General features: G+C 50.6%; 1 protein-coding gene across 5 annotated transcripts in view; it reads right to left on the bottom strand.

Moving 5' to 3' along the window:
* Positions 1-50: 50 nt before the first annotated feature.
* Positions 51-18,884, bottom strand: part of Sik3 (SIK family kinase 3) — a 208,178-nt gene continuing 189,344 nt past the window's right edge. For 3 of the 5 annotated variants that reach the window (XM_021639754.2, XM_021639756.2, XM_060373130.1), the window contains 10 exons: positions 16,208-16,358; positions 15,448-15,573; positions 15,131-15,216; positions 14,620-14,729; positions 13,488-13,827; positions 12,046-12,944; positions 4,746-4,909; positions 3,840-3,972; positions 2,934-3,104; positions 51-2,113 (listed from right to left, as the gene is read on the bottom strand). In XM_021639754.2, the coding sequence (XP_021495429.1) occupies positions 2,947-3,104; positions 3,840-3,972; positions 4,746-4,909; positions 12,046-12,944; positions 13,488-13,827; positions 14,620-14,729; positions 15,131-15,216; positions 15,448-15,573; positions 16,208-16,358 (2,167 nt within the window). In that variant the 3' untranslated portion in view covers positions 51-2,113; positions 2,934-2,946. The other 2 variants (XM_021639755.2, XM_060373131.1) reach the window with 2 other exon arrangements.

The following is an 18,884-nucleotide window of genomic DNA, read 5'->3' as shown; positions in this document are numbered from 1 at the left end:
AAATGTAAATGTCCCACATGGACAAGGACAGAAGCTCTTGGCAACTTGAATCTGGAGATTTTTTTTTTTAATCCTTTTTTTTTTTTTTAAAGCTCAACAGAAATGAAGGGAAAAAATACTTCTTACATTTTCAAAGAACAGAAATAGCAAAGTATATTCATATACATTCAACATATACTGCGCATATTGGTTACTACAATATAAAGCAATGGTGATCTTGAAAATAGTTCGCAAGATGGCACGGTTAATAGGCTCACTGGCTTTCATCTGGGTGGCTCTGGAGGGTGTCTGCTCTTCCATCAATCCAGTACCATGTAAACAGGTTAGGCTGAGCGTGGGGAGCAGCAGGGCGAGGCTGGGGCATCAGAATTGGACTGAGCTTGGAAGCCAACAATGGCTCTTCAAGGCTTCTTGGGAAGTCAGACTTCTGGTGAAGTGGAGGGGAGATGGAGGATATGGGATCCAGGAATAGGTCCCCAGCAAAGCTCTTGCATTGAAAACAAATCCACTCAAGGGACAGTGGGCTCCGGAGCAAGCTTTCAGTGTCAGTGGGAAAGGATATGCTGGGTTGGGACCCTGCTGGCAACATCCGGATGCCATGCTAGGCAATGGCTTTCTTCTGTGCAGATTCAGAGGCTGGGGGCACCAAGCTCTCGGAAACGAGGGCTGGGACTCAGGCCAGGGGCCACCTGTCTCTGGTTGTGAAGACCAGCAGAGGACCCAGACCTTGCTCTGTGCCAGGCTGCAGAGAAGACTTTGGTTTCTGACAGCAGAGAGAAATAAAGGGAATGACCTGAACACTAGCTATTGCATATACGTGGTTTCAGCTGGGGAAGGGAGGCCACCACATCCGTCGCTGGCACAGAGGAGAGCGGCTCACGATGCCAACGCCAAGGGAAACACTTCCAACAGAAGGTGCAAGCCACAGTTCAATGCTATCACAGAATCTGGTTAAACATTTCTCTTTTAAACAAAAATTCCTTTTTGTCTTTATTAATAATAACAATAATAACAATAATATCAACATTTACCAAAAACAATTCCTACATGATCAAGAATTAAAAGGTAGAGGCCGAGGATGCTAGGGAAGAGGAGGAGGTTAAGGGACCTCATACAACCTCCTATCCTTGTCTGTGACAAAGAGGCTGCAAGGGAAGGGCATATATACACACTCATATATATGCACGCATGAGTGGACCAACGGTCCTTTTTACAATGTAGCAGAGAATGAGAATGGAGGCAAGGCAAACAGCACAGGGCAACCCTGCTGGGTGTTCACTCCGGAGGGACTAACTGGACGGTGACTGCAGGGGAACTGAGCCACACACCACAGGGGCCCACGCTGAACCATCCTGGTTGGCAATCGTCAGCACCAGGCCATTCAGTCCGTACTGGGATCTGATGTAATTCTGCTGGGCCAGATATGGGTCTAGTAAAGGCCAGCAGGAGACTGCGCCAGATTCCAGACTCGGGTTTCTTGTTCTCCTTTATTCTCCAAAGGCAGGGGCCACTTCCCTTTCTTAGCCACCGAGCTCTGGTCCAGCCTGTGTTCCCGGCAGACCAGAGCAGAGGGAGAGAGGCTGGTGTGGGACGAGGGCTGCAAAAGGGAGGGTCCTGAGGTTCAGCCCCTTAATACTAACTACTGCCTCCTCTGCTTCAGAAATGGAGGAGAAAACAAAACACACACACACACACACACACACACACACGCACACGCACACGCATGCACGCACGCACGCGAGTGCATGTGCACACACACACAGAGAGCTAGCTAGAAAGGAGGGGTGGGAAGGAAAAGAGAATAAACCATCTCCAAAGGAAAATTCCTGGGACAAAACACAAGCAAACCTCCATCACCAGAACTCAACTCAAGCACTCCAGATGCTGGCTCACATAGGACGGAGAACACGGATTTCCTGTTTATTTCCTTGGTGCCTTGGCCATACAAGCAAACACGGCAAACACCCCTCACAACCCAAGCGACGGCCTACTGGTTGCCCAGGGTGGGGAAAGGAGCGGCACTGTTCTGGCGGAGACACAGATGGCAAAGTGGTGCGACACTGCTGGACACTGTTGGTTTCGTATCAGCCTCCTCCTCAAGCTGTACACAGACCTACAAAGCAGACAAGATTACTCGGAAGGAGAGGGATATGGCTCTTCAGTGTCATGCCCCACCCTCTCTAATGGTACTGGGGCTGGGACGACCCAAGGCCCTGCGCACCCATGCTGCATTCTATCGGTGGGCCACAGGCCAGCAAGCCCTCAGGAAAGTCTTTTTTAGGTGTCACTGTATGAGCCTAGCCCCACTGAGGCTCTGCCGTGCCTCTGCCGGTGGCGTCACTGCCCTCAAGTCTCTCTGTCCCTGTAGAGGCAGAGCTGACGGTAGCTAGCGCGCACGCAAGCTGTGCTACACCAGCCCCCCACCTTTCCAGCACGGGTCTTGGGCTATGTATCCTTTGCTTATTCCTTAGGAAGTCCAGCTGGGGCTCGGCCTGCGGTTCTGTGGTAGAGTGCTTGCACAGCCCTGGGGTCTGTGCCCAACATGGAAATGCCAACACAAAACCACAGCAACAACAAAACAACCAATGAAGGAGCATGGCTGGATCTGGCTTTTTTTGGTTGGGTTTCACCCTTGAGGAATGGGGTATAAAGATGAGCTCTTTTAGAGGCCAAAGGTCACTGTCCTTTGAAGTGGTAGCTCACTGGCTCTCATAACACAAGGTGGGCCACGTGCCTTTCCTCGATAGTAAACACCTCAGCCCACCTCAGAGCTAACACAGTCCTTAATGAACAAACTGGCAGGTGGGAAGGATGCTCGGAAAGAGTGACACTCAAGTTCACCAGGTACCGCACATGGAAAGAATATGCCGAGGGCATCAGGGCCTGGCACAGGGCCACAGGGCTGCCTGGGCCCTGGCCAGGGTGGCACTCACTTGATATAGCTTGTTACACGCCGGCCTGCTCCATGCTGAAGGAGACCTCGGGGTGCTTGTGGCTGAGCAGGATGTCTGTAACACACGTAGATGGATAGCGAGAGGAGTTTAAATGCTGGCTGCCATCAGTCAGGCCTGGGTGCTCGTGGCCTCCCAGGATCACCCCACATTCTGCAAGACCAAAAAGAACATGTGAGGTTGGTGGGGGAAGGGAGCAAGTGGGACAGAAGAGGCTGAGGAGGTAGCTGGCAGCACTGCCGACTCAGGCCACAGTAGGCCCTGCAGACTTGAGGGGCCCTTCCTGACCATCTCCCCTCCTCACCACGCTTCTGAGCGTCTGACACCTGAGAGAGAAGATGAGAAACCCCTCAGTTGTTTTTTCTTGAAGTTAGCAGGAAGGACAACTGTGGTGAGCACCAGCCCAGGACACTTCTCCTGGGCATCATGCTAATGAACAGTCTACCCCCAGTAGGCCAGTGCCCTCAGGACACTAGCTAGGACGTGGGCCCTCTTGTCATCTTCACAGATGAGGACTTGCGATCAGGAAGGCTAAGGGCTTTAGCTGTAGAGCTTAGAAAAGGGTGGGCCTGTATATTACCAGGCCGCTTTACAGTCTCCTGCCGCAGCTCTACGGAGACACAGAAATGTTCCACTAGGGTACGAGGCCCTCTAATGAGAAGCCGAAAGAAAGCCATTACTGAAAGTGCATCCTGCTGCAGCACTGAACTTGGACTAAGACGGCCCTGTGCTGACAGACGCCAGAGCCCCTCACACAAGCACACTCAGGGGGATGCGTAGAGAACGAGACTGTGTGCAGCACCTCACACAGTAAACTATTTCCACAGGAGCCTGGAGCAGTCAGTCCTTCTGGGAACTACTCAGGGGTGCCTGTGGGCAAGGCCTTACCTTCATCTTCCCCATCCTGGAACTGCTGGCTGCCCATGAGTGAAGACTGGCTGAGAACCGCATCTGACATCCGGGCGGAACTCAGGGCCTTTCCTGCCACCAGGCTCATTCCTGGAAGGGTATCCAGCTGCACCTGCAGAGCACAGTAAGACGGAATGAGGCTGCCAGGCAACATGCCACTCTCAGGGAATCCCCGCTCCCACTACAGCGCAGCAGAGGGTGTCCGGGGTCATTCTTCCAAGACTCCTTGTGGCAACCGCTGCACATGTGGAGAGCAACCGTGACGGCAGAAAAACTAAATCTGTAATTCTATGTGACTTTAACAAAGTCACATTTGATGAGCCACAAATGGCTGGCTGGCGTCACATAGGTGCTGCCAAGGCTGCATGTGTCCCATTTGACAAGACTTTGCTGTGACAGGTCAATTCTCCCCCAGGCCCCCTCCCAGACAGGATTTCTCTGTCTAGTCTTGGCTGTCTTGGCACTAGCTCTGTAGACCAAGCTGGTGTCAAACTCACAGAGATCCACCTGCCTCTGCCTCCCCGAGTGCTAGGAACAGGTGTGTGCTACTGTGCCTGGCTAACAAGTCAGTTCTTAAGAAAGCCAGAGACAGCAAAACAGCTGCCAGAAATGAATCAAAAACTAAGGGTTCAGATGTTGGGGCCTGGGTTTAGATTTCTGGGGAGTTTAAGACCCCAGATGTCAGCTCATTTGATTCCTAATTCTAACATTTGGATGAAAGATTCTTCTGGGAAAATACCAGAGGTAAGGCTGGTCTGTTAGGAAGACTGGAAAACAAAACAAAACTTGCACAGCTGGCAAAAGGCTGGACGCTGAGGGGATACTCTGCTTTCTGGTTGGGACTGCCATCTTCCCACCTCAAAGCAGCGGGAGGGGCCAACATACGTAAGCATCGTCGCTGTTCTGGATTGTGTGGTGTCTCTGCAGGGTCCGGGACCTGAGGTGCTCACTGGCAGAGGGCCGTGTTGGATACCCAAGCCCGTTGTGATCCAGCAGCTCCACTGCTTGTCCAGGAGAACTTCTGTCCATGCAGTTCCCTATGACAGACTCTAGGAAAACAGAGAACAGGGTAAGCCAACTCCCGTGCAGCCCCTTGCAAGAGACAATGAGTGACAGGGGGACCACATTTGCCCAGCTGCCCAGCTGGCTCCCGTGTTAGAGGAGCCGGTCCAGCCTGACAAGTCTACAGCAAATATGAGTTTCTTTAGGACCCTCCTTGCCCTAGAAGAAAAACCAACTTAGTGGATGTGAGCTGGGCCACACCCATCCTCTTCTTTCCCCATCTCTCTGCTGGCTTAGCTTGTGCTCTGCTCCCAAGTCCACTCCCAGAGGGAGAACTCTAAAGCTGCCAGGGGCTTCTGCCTTACAACCATCCTGGGTCTCTCCTACTCTTCCCACCGCCACTTCTGGCGCTGCCTACGGCTCCTTCCCCTTTCATGAGTGTTCACACATAGCTGCGCTTGCCCTCACTCCCCACGCCTTCAACTACGTTGCCTCTGTATAAAGAAATACTGTAATGGGACCAGGGAGGCGCCCAGTGAAGACAGGGACTTGCCATCAAGCTTGATGACCTTGAGTTCTGAGAGCCCACCTAGTAGGAGAAATGATTCCACGTGTGTGCTGGGGTGTGTGTGAGTGTGTGTTTTCCTGTCTGTTCTCTTTTTCCTCCTCTGGATTTTTTTAGACCGGAGAGTGAGGTTCAAATCTAAGCTCCTACCCAGCCTTTTTGAAGGTCCCTCGGGATCTTCTTTCCTTATGTGCTCTCCTGTCTAGTTTCCTAAATGACACCCACAGGCCTGAAAATGTCACCAGGTCATAAGAGACTATCACTTGGTAAATCAGAATTTCTCTGTGTAGCCCTGGCTGTCCTGGAACTCTCTCTATAGACCAGGCTGGCTTCGAACTCACAGAGATCCGTCTGCCTCTGTCTCTCCAGTTGCTGGGATTAAAGGTGTGCACCACCACTGCCTGGCATGGTTGGCTTTCTGTCTTTTTTCTCTTATTTTCAAATATTTTATTTATTTATTATTTATATAGTATTCTGCTGACATGTATGCCTGCAGGCAAAAAAAAAAAAAAAAAAAAAAAGAGGTACCAGATTTCGTTATAGATGGTTACAAGCCACTATGTGGTTGCTGGGAACTGAACTCAGGACCTTAGGGAGAACAGCCAGCCCTCGGCTTAGCGCTTGCAGCCTCCATTAAGGGGAGGCAGCATCATAGCCACAAGTACAAGTCTGGGTGGGGAGGACTCAGCTTGATTCTAGCTTCACTGCTTCCTGAGGAAGGGGAAGGATACTTAAACAAGGTAGCTGATCTTTCTGGACCTCTGCTTCTGGAGCCTACCTCACAGAAGGCTTGCTTGGTGTGTATAGGGCTCTGCATTTGATCCTTGAGCACCACAGAACGCATCAGATGAAAATGAGGCCTCCTGACAGGAGTTGGGCGGCACCCCACACTGAGAAGCTGTGCTGGGAAGGTTAGAGTGGAACTAGAGAGCTGCTGTGGCCAGGACCTTGGCTGTTGCCTACAGGCTCCTGTGTTGAGACTTGGTTACCAGCATGTGGCACTGATGGGGTACAATTCAACTTTTAGGAGGGAAATCCTGATAGAAGGAAGTTAGGTTGGGGCAGGTTAGATGACTCAGCAGGTTAAAGACATTTGCCACCAAGCCTCATGACCTGGGTTCAATCCTCAGGATCTATAGGTGGAAGAAGAGAACTGACTCCCTCAACTGTCCCGAACTGCATGCAAACGCACACAGTCCCTCCCTCCCTCCGTTCCTCTCTTGGCTTTTACTAAGCCTGATGACCTGAACTCAATCCCAGGAACCAAGAGGGTGGAAGGAGAGAAGAGACTCCTGCAGGTTGTCCTCTGACCTCCACATGCAGGCTATGGAACATAGCCTATCCCCACCACACAAAATAAATATAAATGAGGACAATTTTAAAAGAAGTTAGGTCACTGGGATGTGCCCTTGACTGGAATTTAGGAGCTGGGTCTCCCTTTGTTGCCCAGCCGGAATGAGGTGTAGCTTTGTCCAACATGCTCCTTTCCATGATGTGTCTCTCACCAAAGGCCTCAAAGCAATGAGCACAAATTATGAGTTGAAACCGTTGACGCCATGAGCCAGGACAAACCTTCCTTCTTTATACATTGATTTTCTCAGGTATTTTGTTACAGTGACAGGAAGCTAACACAGGCATAAAGAAAAAAATAAAAGGGCCAAGAATGAAGAAGCATAAGGCAGGTTCCAGGTCACCACTACTAGAGTACACAAAGCCTGGCAGCCAGGTAGCCTCCCCCTTACCCTTAAGTCCCTTATCTGACAGGAAGGGCTGTTTCAGGGCTCCAAAAAACCTGAGGCAAATGGAAGGTCTGCGATAAGCATTGAGGACTCCATAGGTAAAGGAGTTGGTTTCGAAAGAGTGCTGAGCCTGGGACTCAAAGTCCTTAGAGGAAACCTTCTGACCAAGGGCTACTAAGACTGAGCCACTGACCAAGGAACACGACTCTTTGGGACCCTTTGTGCTGCTTCAAGAGCTGGTGGAACAGCCAGCCCCTCAGAAGGATATATAAATAATACAGGGACCGTGTGTTCTAAGAACCGGGAGGGTGCAGAGGAGAGAGTGACCACCTGAACAAGTAAGGGACAAAATACATTAGGGGATCCAAGGCACACCCCACACCCAGGGGACTCTGGGGCAGCTTGCGTAACTGTTGAATCTGTCAATGTTGACTCGCCCTTACTCATTTACTGCGCTTTAAGAGTAAACGAGAAATGGCGTGTTTGCCTACCGCTTTAAGAGTAAACGAGAAATGGCGTGTTTGCCTACCCCTCCTGAAGGCCTAAGGGATACCGTCTTAACCCCTGCAAGGCTGTCGCCTGACTCGGCTCAGAGGGGAGGATGTGGTTTTCTAGGTAATCTCATTGTGTCAACTGGCTGTGCCGCTGTGTTTATTTACTCGGAGAGTCAAGAGTCTCAAACCCTTGCAACACTGCAGGAGGGGACCCACCTTATCTTCACTTCTCAAGTGGAAGACAATAAGACTGTAGGCAGGAGAGAGCAAGGGTAGCCCTGAAACTTGCAGCATTTGGAAGGAATTTTTGCCAAAGAATAGGCTCAGTGCTCTGCCCTGGCTGGCCTCCCACTGGCTGGTGGCAAACAGCCTTACAGGAAACAGGAAGCCACGGACACAGGTACTAAGTTTCCTAGAATAACATCAGTAAGCTTTGCTCATCCACCCTGAAGAAATGCTACTAAGTCCAGACCTCTGAACATGTGCCACTTCTGACACAGCTCTTCATGAAGAGACTCTCCTTGAGGACAGGCCTTTCGGCTTTCCCTCTCACATTCCCAGAGCACCCATAACTGGCTTGGTAACTTGTATTCAACTGCTTTCCCATGGAGTAACAGGTAAAGTATTAAGAGACAAGCCTGCAACTCCACTGAGATGGAGGGACATTCAAGGGCCACCAGGTTCCTCTGTCCAGACAGGGAAACAAGGGGAAGGGCCTTCCACTTGCCTGCAGTGAACACTGTTAGAACCCTTTCTAAGAAACCACAGTAAAGGACCTGCAAGACTTCACTCTTTATTATTACTGAGTGTGTGTGTAATGTATGTGTAGGTATATGGGTGCTGTGATATACGTGTAGAGGTCAGGTTAATTTTTGGAGCTATTTCTCTTCTTCCACCTTCACATGGCTTCCGGGATCACATTCAGGTTGTCGGGCCTGCGTGGCGAGTGCTTCACCCACCGAGTCCTCGCACCAGCCTGAAATGTCTCTGATAAACTGAAAATACAGATGGGTGTGGTGGCATAAACCGGTAATCCCAGTACTCGGGAAGCCGAGCTGGAGGACCATGAGCTTAAGGCCTGGGTCACACAGGGAGGACCGGTCTTTAAAAAGAGGGGACGGGGAAAGAGAGCGAGGAAAAGGAAAAGTGAAGATTTTGCAGGCATGTCAGGTCAGGCCAGGGCAACACCTACTGAAATCATACCTTAGGGCACCCTTGTGAGGGTGGGTGGGAAAAGGAAATGATGGATTGAGTCAAAAGCACCAAGTGCAGAGTGGCAGCTGTAGGAGCATTTCATTTAGCTTAGCATCTCTCACCACCAGAACAAATGGAAGCAAGCTTACCCAGTAGGCCCAAAGTCTACTTGTGTTAGCCTCCTGAGGATGGTGGGGTTTCTCCAGGATCACTTTGGACACACAGGGCCCCTCCCCAACACACACACACCAAGGGGTTCTGAACTAACTGCAGGAGCATGTGCTGGGCTTCACTGCATCACTGATGGCCTTCATGGCATTACGACACTATTCTGGGCCCTCCACTCACATCACTGTATATGTGTGGCTCTGCTGTATATACTGTGTTCATATAAGGACAATGTAAGGCCAGATGTTAGAAAGGAAGGTGGCCAATCTTTGCAATGTATCAGCAAGCATGGCAGGAATAAACGTGAAGCGTCTAGAAAACTTCCATCAAAGGTCAGGGGGAAAAGGTGAATGACAAACAGGACTCCATAAGGTGAGAGCCACTCATGAAAACTTGTGTTAAGGCTATAGAGGCAGGCTAGCCAAAGCCTTCAACTCTGGAGGGTTGTAAATCTGTCTTGGCTCTTCTAGGCCAACAAAATGTTCATAGGGGATAGTGGCAGTGATGATAGTGATGGAGGGAAGAAGGGAGGAGAGGAACAGTGGCTGATCAGCTAGAAAAAAGAGGGACAGATGTGAGGAAGCAACTGTAACCATTCAGTACTGACCAAAAATGAAGTCTCTGCCTGTAAAGACAGGATCTGACTGGGACCAGCTGACAGCCCGGAAATCACTCTGAAGTTGTTCTAACTGCCAGGAGAATGGAGCAGTATGCCATGATCCTCATGACCATTTGAAGCTGGACCTGAATCTCAGAAAACCCTCCCTTTTGCTGGGTGGTGGTAGCACTTGGGAGGCAGAGGCAGATGCATCTCTGTAAATTCAAGGCCAGCCTGGTTTACAGAGCTAGTATCAAGACAGCCAGGGCTATACAGAGAAACCCTGGCTTGAAAAACAAAAACAAATAAACAAACAAACAAACAAAAAACCCCTTTCCCCTTATTTCTTTCCTGTACTACACTTTCAACCTAAGCAAGCCTGGGCACAAACGGCCCTGAGACACATACCAGCTCTTTCCTTGTGCTTCCTCACCCCTAAACCCAAATGGCAGGATCCTCTCTGTCCATGTGCTTTTTAGCATCTAGAAATCCCCCTATTCTCCTGCAGACCTGGCATCTCCTTCTCCTGCTTGGGCCACACTGACGCACCCTGATTATGCTCAGGCTACTATGGACGGGAAGTAGCTAAAGAGCATTGCTGAGAGTGGCAGGGGAGGGGACAGTGTTGAGGGAGGCCTCTTTCTTCATCCTTCCTGTGTACAGGCACCACATAGGAAAAAAGTGAAGGCAAGTTATGGAAAATAGCTTTGAGAGAGCGCTTCTAAATGTTTAAACACATGGCAACTCGGGGCTGGTGGAGCAGGAGGCACCGTTCCCTCTAGCCTTACTTCTCCAGGAACCTGTACCTCAGAACACATTCAAGAATTTGTTGGGGTGGTGACCGAGTGACAGCGAGGCTCGGTTGCCACTTGTCAGCTGTGACCTGGAGGCAAGTTATAAAACTCTTACATTTTGGCTGCTTCACTGGTAATATGGGGATGATGGGCCAGGTGCAGCCCAATGATACAGCTTGCCCACCTAGCGTGTGTGAGGGTCCAGGTTTGCCCCAGCACCACAAGAAGGAGGACGGACAGAATTCACAGTCTGGGTAGCATTCGATGCGTGCACACTGGAGGCCTGTGTGCATGATGCAGGTTCAGCGGGTTAAATCATCATCAGTTTTCCTGCATGGATTCTCTTCCACAGTGTGTCCATTACCGCCACCCACCTCTTCTACAACACACCCAGAGATGGGCTGCAAGGGCAGCCTATGCTGTCATTTTCTTGTGACAGTCTTCCATGGGGAGCTAATGTCTACTGTGATTTCTACCTGATTTAGGTTCTTCTCCTTATCACACATCTGGCTAAGTCAAGTTCCTCTTTCCATCTGAGAGGTCTGTTTCTTCACAGAGGTTCTGTTCCAAACCCCAACACCTGCTAGGTACCTCTCATTCTACCTATGGCCTGTCCAGAAAGTTCCACCCTAAATATGGCCTCCAGAGAATACAACATGCATGTGCAGGGCAGACCTGTGGCTGGCTGACACCGTCTGCCCCAAAGGTCAGGATTTAACTGTCATTTTATGTAACATATTTTCCCTCCTTTCTGAGCATTTCTGAGTACATCTGAAGCTACCAAGTCTTCCCATAACCTGCGTAACCTCCAGACTTTCTAGCCTCCTCTGCATCACTCCAGGGGTGAAATGATGGAAGAAATGCTCAGAGGTGCAGACTCTGGGTAAGCCATCTTCCTTCCCTTCATGGTTGTGGCGAAGGGTGAAACAAAGGGTGCTATGGGGGAATAGGGCTGTGGGATTGCCAGGCAAACAAGAGCATCTAACAGAACTCACTGATGGAAACCCTCATTCTCAGGCGAAAAGGAGGACAGCCCCAATAACAGTTGACAGCACACTTTATGTTGTCAAGTTTTCTCCCTTTCTTACACAGCAGTGTGTGCAAGAACAAACCCTTGTATCACAGACTGCTGCAGAGGACCAGTGTTCATCTGCTTCTCTTTCACAGAAGAGGAAGATGAGAACAGAGCAGCGAGGGCTCTCCTAGTCAGGACAGAGGCGAGGCCAGGGCTGACCAGGGCTGCCACTCATAGCCCCACAGTTTACACATTTCCTCAGCACAGCTTTGTGATGAGAGCCGGGCATATCTGGACTTCAAGATGCCATGGCCGGAATAGGCGAGTCCTGGTGCTGTCTACCGCTATCACTTTATTTATTGAGTGACTTCTTACCCACCAATGGCCGCTTCCTATCAGACGCTTCCCTTCTCCCCAAAACGGTCCTGAGGGTCTGCTCAGGGTTGCTTTGTTTTTTGTTTTGTTTTGTTTTCTGGGTTTTTTGTTTTTTTCTTGTTTTTTTTTTTTTTTTTTTTTTCCTTAGGAGTGCAGAACCCGAGCAGAACCAAGCTAATGCTCCAGCACACTTAAACTTGAGCAGACTGGCCCAAGACTTTTACTTTGAGTGGACTCTTACCTCGGCTGGGCACCTTATTTCTACTGAACGTGGCAGCTGGCTGGTGTCCGTAGGGATGGATCCCCAGCTCCCGGGCCTGACTCACAGTTCCCAGCAAGGACTCAGGGTCCCCAGGCCCACTGGTACTCAGGAGCAGAGGGCTGTCGTGGCAAGCTTTGGTCAGTGTGCTTGAGCTCTTGTCTGGGAAGGCCTCCTTGGCCCCCTCACACAAGCAGTCCTCTTCCATGCTCTCCGAATGCATTAGTGGCGGCTGATGGGCATACCCATGGGCGGGGGTGGGTGAGGGACCCTGTGAGATACATTCTTGCGCCCTGATCTGTAGGAGATGCTGGGGACTGGTGTGGTGGCGATGGTACGAGTCAGTGTTTTGATAAGATAAAGCCTGGTGCTCTGTCATACTCTGTCCCCCGAGGCTGGGAGCTAGGCTACCAGCATCCCCTTGGTTCATGTGCCTGAACAATTCATGGTATTCTTGTTGCTGCTGCTGCTGCTGCTGCTGCTGCTGCTGCTGTCGATGCTGCTGCTGCCTTTTAATGAGCTGGGCAAACTCTGCTGGAGGCAGCCGAATGTCCGAGTGGCCGGTGAGCGAATGCCGGGGAGAGAGCAGTCCTTGGAGGATGTGGGGAACCTGCTGGTGTCTGGTATAGTCTGGTGGGGTAGGGGACAGCAGGGCCTGCTGTAGTGCTGACGTGGTGTAGTGTGGTGGCTGCTGATGGGCATTGGGAGGGAAAGTGGGGAACTGGTCAAGTGGAGGGACTTTCAGGGCTGGAGCTGGAGGAAACCCCACTCCTGTTGAAGGGCTGTAGCTGCTGGGGGACCCCCGGGACTGGTCCGAAAACAGATGGGGGTGTAAATGCGCCTGGTCGTAGTTAGCAGGGGAGAACCGATTCACGTTCAAGCTGCAGACACAAAAAGGTGTGAGTACCAGGCATCTGAGTGACAACTACACCATTCATTCCCCCGGGTGTCATCACTAGCCTTCATCAGACTGAAGCTCCCACAGCACAGACCTTGCGTGGCAGCGAGGTCTGCGCACATCACCCCTTTGTGCACCCTTATTTGCTCATCCAAGTCTTTGAAGAGACTTATGGCACTGGGCATATAATTATCTTGAAAGCAGCTTAGACCAAAAAAAGAACCTGAGCTGTTTAGAGTGTCAGTCTCCAAGAGAGAGACAGAGAATGAAGACTCCTAGAATAATCGACCAGGGAACTGACATCCTTCTGCGTCCCTCTGACAGACCTCCCCTTCCTCGCAGGCTGATAGGAAGGCACTCGCCATTGGTCTCCTGTCTCACTAACGGTCTGTCTCATCAACAAGCTCATCTCAGACCCACCACGCTGCCTCGACAGAGGGCAACACAAGAGCACAGGCTGTCAGGCTCATTCCTTCTCATTCACTGGGCTAAAGGGCTTCTCCTCCAGGTCACCAAGAAGCCTTACCTGTGGGCCTCTGCACTGTCGGCACTCAGCTGCTTGGACAAGGGCCGATGCCCATAGCTGAAGGGAGCCATTAGGCTGGTACGGTGCTGTATCGGAATCTGACTGGCTCCAGGGCTGATGGTAATGCCCCGGCCCGCAGAGCCTGCACTTGTCCCGGCCATGTTGCTGAGCATGTCAACTGGCTCCTGTAGCTGGATAGTCACTGCCTGTGACTGGCTAGCCTGCTGGAGGCCCAAGCAGGTTAGCGCTACACTGGGAGGTGGGGAACAGTTCTCAGGCTGCTGCTGGAAGATTGCACCATGGGAGGGTAATCCTTGAAACTGGGAGGAAGACGTAGCACCTGCAGAGAAAGGGACCACAGGATGTGCCCGGTTATCTGCCAGATGAAAGAAAAGGAGCCCAGGACTCCAGAATCACAGCAGATAGCATCTGGAACAGACTTCTTGAACCTCACTATACAAGACAAGAACAGAAACTGATCTGACTCACCAGGTCCTTCCCACAGAATTATGACTCAGTAGGTCAGGTGGGTTCCCCATGAATTTGTATTTCCAGCTAAGACTCCAGCTAAGAGCCAGTCTATGGCTGGATTTTGAGTAGCAGAGATGTATACATACAGTGTTTCTCAGATATGGGCGCACGGGAATGACCCCGAGAGTTGGTTAAGTTGCACGTTTTGATCTGGCAGATCTAGGATAAAATCCAAGGTCCAACTCTGATCCAAGGACTCCACCTTGAGCAGGTAGAACCTACAGGCAATTCTAATGCTTCTCTAGAATGCCAAGGAGACTGACAAGGGCCTGACTGCGTGCTAGTCTCTGAGTAACCACACCCACCGGTCTTCACACCTAGGAGGACTGGAGAGCGTTTCTGTAGCTTTATTAGTAATGGTTAATCTGTAGTAAGGACCATCACGTGGGGAACTGTCCCAGGTGATTTACACAGATTTCTTAAGTGCTGTTATTATTACAGGTGTTACTGAGAAAGCACAGGGCTCCAGAAGTTAAGGAATTTACCAAAGTTTCACAGTCAAGAGACAAAATAAAAAACAACAACAACAAAGCAAAGCAAAAACCAAGTCTTTCCCCACATGGCACATAATGGATCTATCTCCACGGCCATCTCCACTCACCGTGAGACGGGATCATGGCACTGCTGACGGGGGGAGGACTATTACTTGGCTGCCTGAAGAGATGGTTGTTGGGGTGGTTGGGGGGTGGGCTTGAAGGCTGAATCCTTAACCTTAAAAGTGACAGAACAGGCACATAAGCCTCCTGAGGTGACAGAGACACCTGGAGATAACGTTTGGCCACATAATACACACAAACAGGTATCTTTTAGTCTAGAGAGGACAGCCATGGTAGCCAACCACCACAAGCCTGTCCACCAGTCAGTCCTCCCTGCCACAAATGTAGCACTCGCTGGTCTGGCCTGCAATCGATGGCTGTCAGGTTACTCTGTTCATGGGGCTAAAGGAATAGTTAGGATTTTAGGAAGTCCTTCAAACTCTAAATCAGTCTTCCTGTTTGTTCAAAAGACTATCCCAAAGTGAATGCTCCCGTCAGTCAGTTTTCCCCATGAGTCAGGCCAGGGTGCCATGATGGTCAGCCAGCTATTTAGGAAGGGTATAAGTGATTCATTACCTCTGGAGCTGGTGGGTGAGGAGGGCTGGCTGATTTTCACACGCAGCCTGAAGAGGTGGGGAAGGCTGAGAAGGACAAATAGAATCCTAAAACATAAAATCAGGAGCTGTAAAGTTCATCAGAGCTATTCTTGGAAAAGAAGATGCAGGAAGTATTATCTGTGACTCAGAATTTCACTCCCGCGCTTCATCACACATGTCGTCCATAAACACAACTCACACCCCACTTTGCCCTGAGTCTTTTTCACAATGCACAGGCTAATGAGCCTGAAAGCAGACTCAAAACGCACCGGAGAAAGCAAAGGGTGAGAGGCCTACTTGGATTTGCTGCTGGAGGATCTGGTGATGCTGCTCCTGCTGGTACAGCATATGCTGCTGCTGGGTCCTCTCCAGGGTTCCCTCATCCACCTGCCCCCCGTACATCTTCTGCAGCTGCTCGCACTCCTGAGGGGAAGCAGTGGGCACAGATGGGGCACAGCCAGGCCCACCCCATGCCATGATCTCAGCAGATGCAGATCTGCCTCAAGGACTCTTAGGCAGAACGAGCCACAGAAGAAATGTGTCCTTGCTGGGCATTTGGACAGGGGCCCTCACACTTTGTTCTATGGGCATGAGTGGGAAACACCAAGGGCAGTGTCCGGTGTGGAATCAAGCATCAATTGAAGCACATGCTACTTGAAGCTCCTGTCCTTCACAGTAGCCTGGAAGCAAGAAGCAGGAAGTACTCTGGAAGCAATACCAGCTGGAGATTAGGCCTGGTGTAACAACAGCAGAACCTGGTGCCCTATGTGGCAAGGGAAAAGCCAAGACTGCTTCAACGTACATTCCGTGGTGCTTGCCGGTGAAAACCAAACCCAAAATGCCTTTCCAATGAACTACAGGGACAGTGGGGGGGGGGGGGAATTTCTTTTTGTTTTAGCCTCATTGAGGGGGAAGCAACTTTGATCCATGGGAGGGTGGTATATACGGAGGAAGGCACATGAGAAGGACGCCCTGTTTTGCGCTAGAGCACTTCAGCGCTGCTAACGTGAAGGGTGCGGAGTCACTGCCCTGTTACCCAGGCCGCTCTGTGGATTACCTGCTGTAACTGTTTGATGCTGCTGCTGTTGCCCATTTTTTCCAGGTGAGCTTTGAAGGCCTGGATGCTTGCAGCCCCATCTGAGAACCGGCGAACGGGTGAGAAACGCTCTGTGGGGAGGTGCAGGGTGTTGGAGTCCTTGTAGGTGGAGCTGAATACATGGGAAGAGATGGTTAGCAGCTAGGAGTCATGGGCTCTGACCAATCACACAGGACCACCGCTCCAGATGGATACAGAGACATGGGGCTGCACGAGGAGCCCTGTGCATGCCACTCCCATGTCAATTCCTGAGGTGGCCATTCCCCTTTAGAGGGCTACAGGCCCTCCTCTCCCGCCTCCACTTACCTCAGGTTGCTCCTGCTTCCCAGGCCTGGTGAGGTCCTGGGGTCAATTACATCCAGTTCTTACCCATATACTAGAGCAGGGTGCAACTCCTCAGCACAGTAGAGCTCTGGTTTTTATGGTCATTCACTGATTTTTTTTTTTAAATTATAGTTACATTTTGAGGGGTCATTTTGTGCAAGCTCTGATTTTTTAAGACCAGATCTCTATCTGGTATCTTCAGAAACTTAGAATTTACCATTTGACCTGGAGTTACCTCCAGCGGTAACCTATCTGTGGCTAGAATGAAATCAAAGTCAGTTCTGTGGTCAAAGGTCTGGCCTGGAACTCACAGTTCTGTTCTGGAAAGGGGAGGGTGGAGGCCAGGATCAGGGAAGACAGGGACCTCTGATCCCAGGATGGAGACAGCACATTCCTCAGGAATGCCAGCCTCAAGCTCCTGCACCTACCTTGTAAACACAGGAGGCCTCCTACTGTGAAAGCTACCTCCTCACACAGCAGCACCCGCCCAACCTCCTTCTGACAGAGGGTCCCCACAGCTCAATCAGAACACAGCTAGTGTCTTATGGGGAGAAAGAAGAGCCATTGATCAGGAGCCCCGAGGCAGCAGCAGGCTGGCACACACCTGCGCTTGCTGCCTAACCAGAAAGAGATGTGTATGAGCTGAGATAAGCAGGTTAAAGACTGCAGAGGCAGCGTCCTCACAGCTGATGGAAGGGGGCAGGGTGGCAGGTCTAGGGTAGAGATGACAGTACACTGAGCTATGGGTGAGGTGACGGGGTCACCTCACCAGTTCAGACTGAAGCAGAGCCAAAGCCAAGGAAGCAGGTGAACAAGCAAGTTCAAATACAATGCAGACAGGGAAGGACTGCAGAGAAACGATGGCTGGGTAGCAATGCCAAGAGAGTTCTGATGACAGGTGGAAGCCTTACTCTCTCTTTACTAAGCACCTCTCCTTCACTTCACCAAAGCTTCAAGCAGGAGTGAGCTAGTGAAATGAGCATGAACATCTACTTGCTTTAGTAACATAAAAGGCAAATTAATTGGGAGTGGGAATGGGTGTCACAATCCAGAAACAGTATTCATGAAGGCTGCTTTCAGGAGCATTTTCTGTGTATACTTCAGACTCTGAACTAAAATACAGCACCGGTATGATTTCTCCTCAAATCCGACCCCTACACTTTCAGTTTTTTCAGGCAATGGATGGGTTTCTGTTACTCAGAGCTGATCTTCAAGCAGTCTTTCTGCACAAAATCATTCTTTCTCCTTTCAGCAAGACTCTCCCAGGTTCCAGGTGTGGGCACAGCTTTCCGGAAACTCATGCTGTGAAGAGGCTGGCCCCAGCTCAGCCTGGCTCGGGAACTTCAGGGGGTCAGTTCCAAGAGACCTGCCCACTGTAGAGGCACGGGCAGTGTCAAGCGTGCTTGACTCTAGTCTCAATAGCAACCATGTTCACCAGGGCAGCCTCAGACAGGCCGCTATTCCACTATACTCTTCAAACAGAGGCGCAGCCCCCAATTGGGTAGACTCTGCTTTGTGTTAACTTTTAAATCACACACTTCCAGGGGTGAATATGTTGACCAGCCCCTCTTCTGTTTCCATGCTGGACTTCACCTATTATAACACAAAGAATAGATATATATTCTGTTCTTTTAATCATTTTCCAGAAAATGAAAAGAACTCAGTGACACAGACAGGCCACCCAGGTCATATCAGGTGTTTTATGGCCTTAAAACACTTCTCTTTTCTCCTGAATTAACTTTTAATTAATCTCTTGTGTTTGTACAGTGACTCCACCAAGACAGCTCAGTTTATACAAATGTCCCACAGTACACAATCTGCCATTCAAGCATTCACTTGTTTCCAACTCAAACTGTCTTGGCCCTAGAACGCATGGAACACCACTACGAATGTGTATGTGGGAGCAGACAGCAGAGCTCTAGGAGGCCCGGCAGCGTCTGCAGGCAGAACACTTATCAGTCGGTGGGACCTGCAGGCTGCTGTCATCTTCTTTTTAGGAACAAATGTCAATAGAGGAGAGGGTCTGTGAGGCCGGCTGGCTGGAGCGTGTAGATCACTGTTTCCCTGAGGAGTGCGGAGAATTAAAGCCAGATACTCAAAGGACAAAAGCTAAACAACAGGCCCTGGGGAGGGCTGACAAATCAAATGCCTGCCGAAGAAAAGGAGGCGAGGAGCAAAAAAGCATCTTTAGAACAAGTGCAAAGCCCTCCAGCACACTGCTGCTCCTGGGGCGGGAGCAGCTCACCAGCCAGCAAGCGTGGAGGAGCTCTCTGAGGTGACTGACTGCAGCTCCCCAAGGGTTTCCACTGAGGGA

The sequence above is a fragment of the Meriones unguiculatus genome, chromosome 1 (assembly GCF_030254825.1).
Source record: "Meriones unguiculatus strain TT.TT164.6M chromosome 1, Bangor_MerUng_6.1, whole genome shotgun sequence".
Lineage (NCBI taxonomy): Eukaryota > Metazoa > Chordata > Mammalia > Rodentia > Muridae > Meriones > Meriones unguiculatus.
Note: the sequence above shows the minus strand (reverse complement) of the source record. Positions and strands in the feature narration are given on the sequence as shown.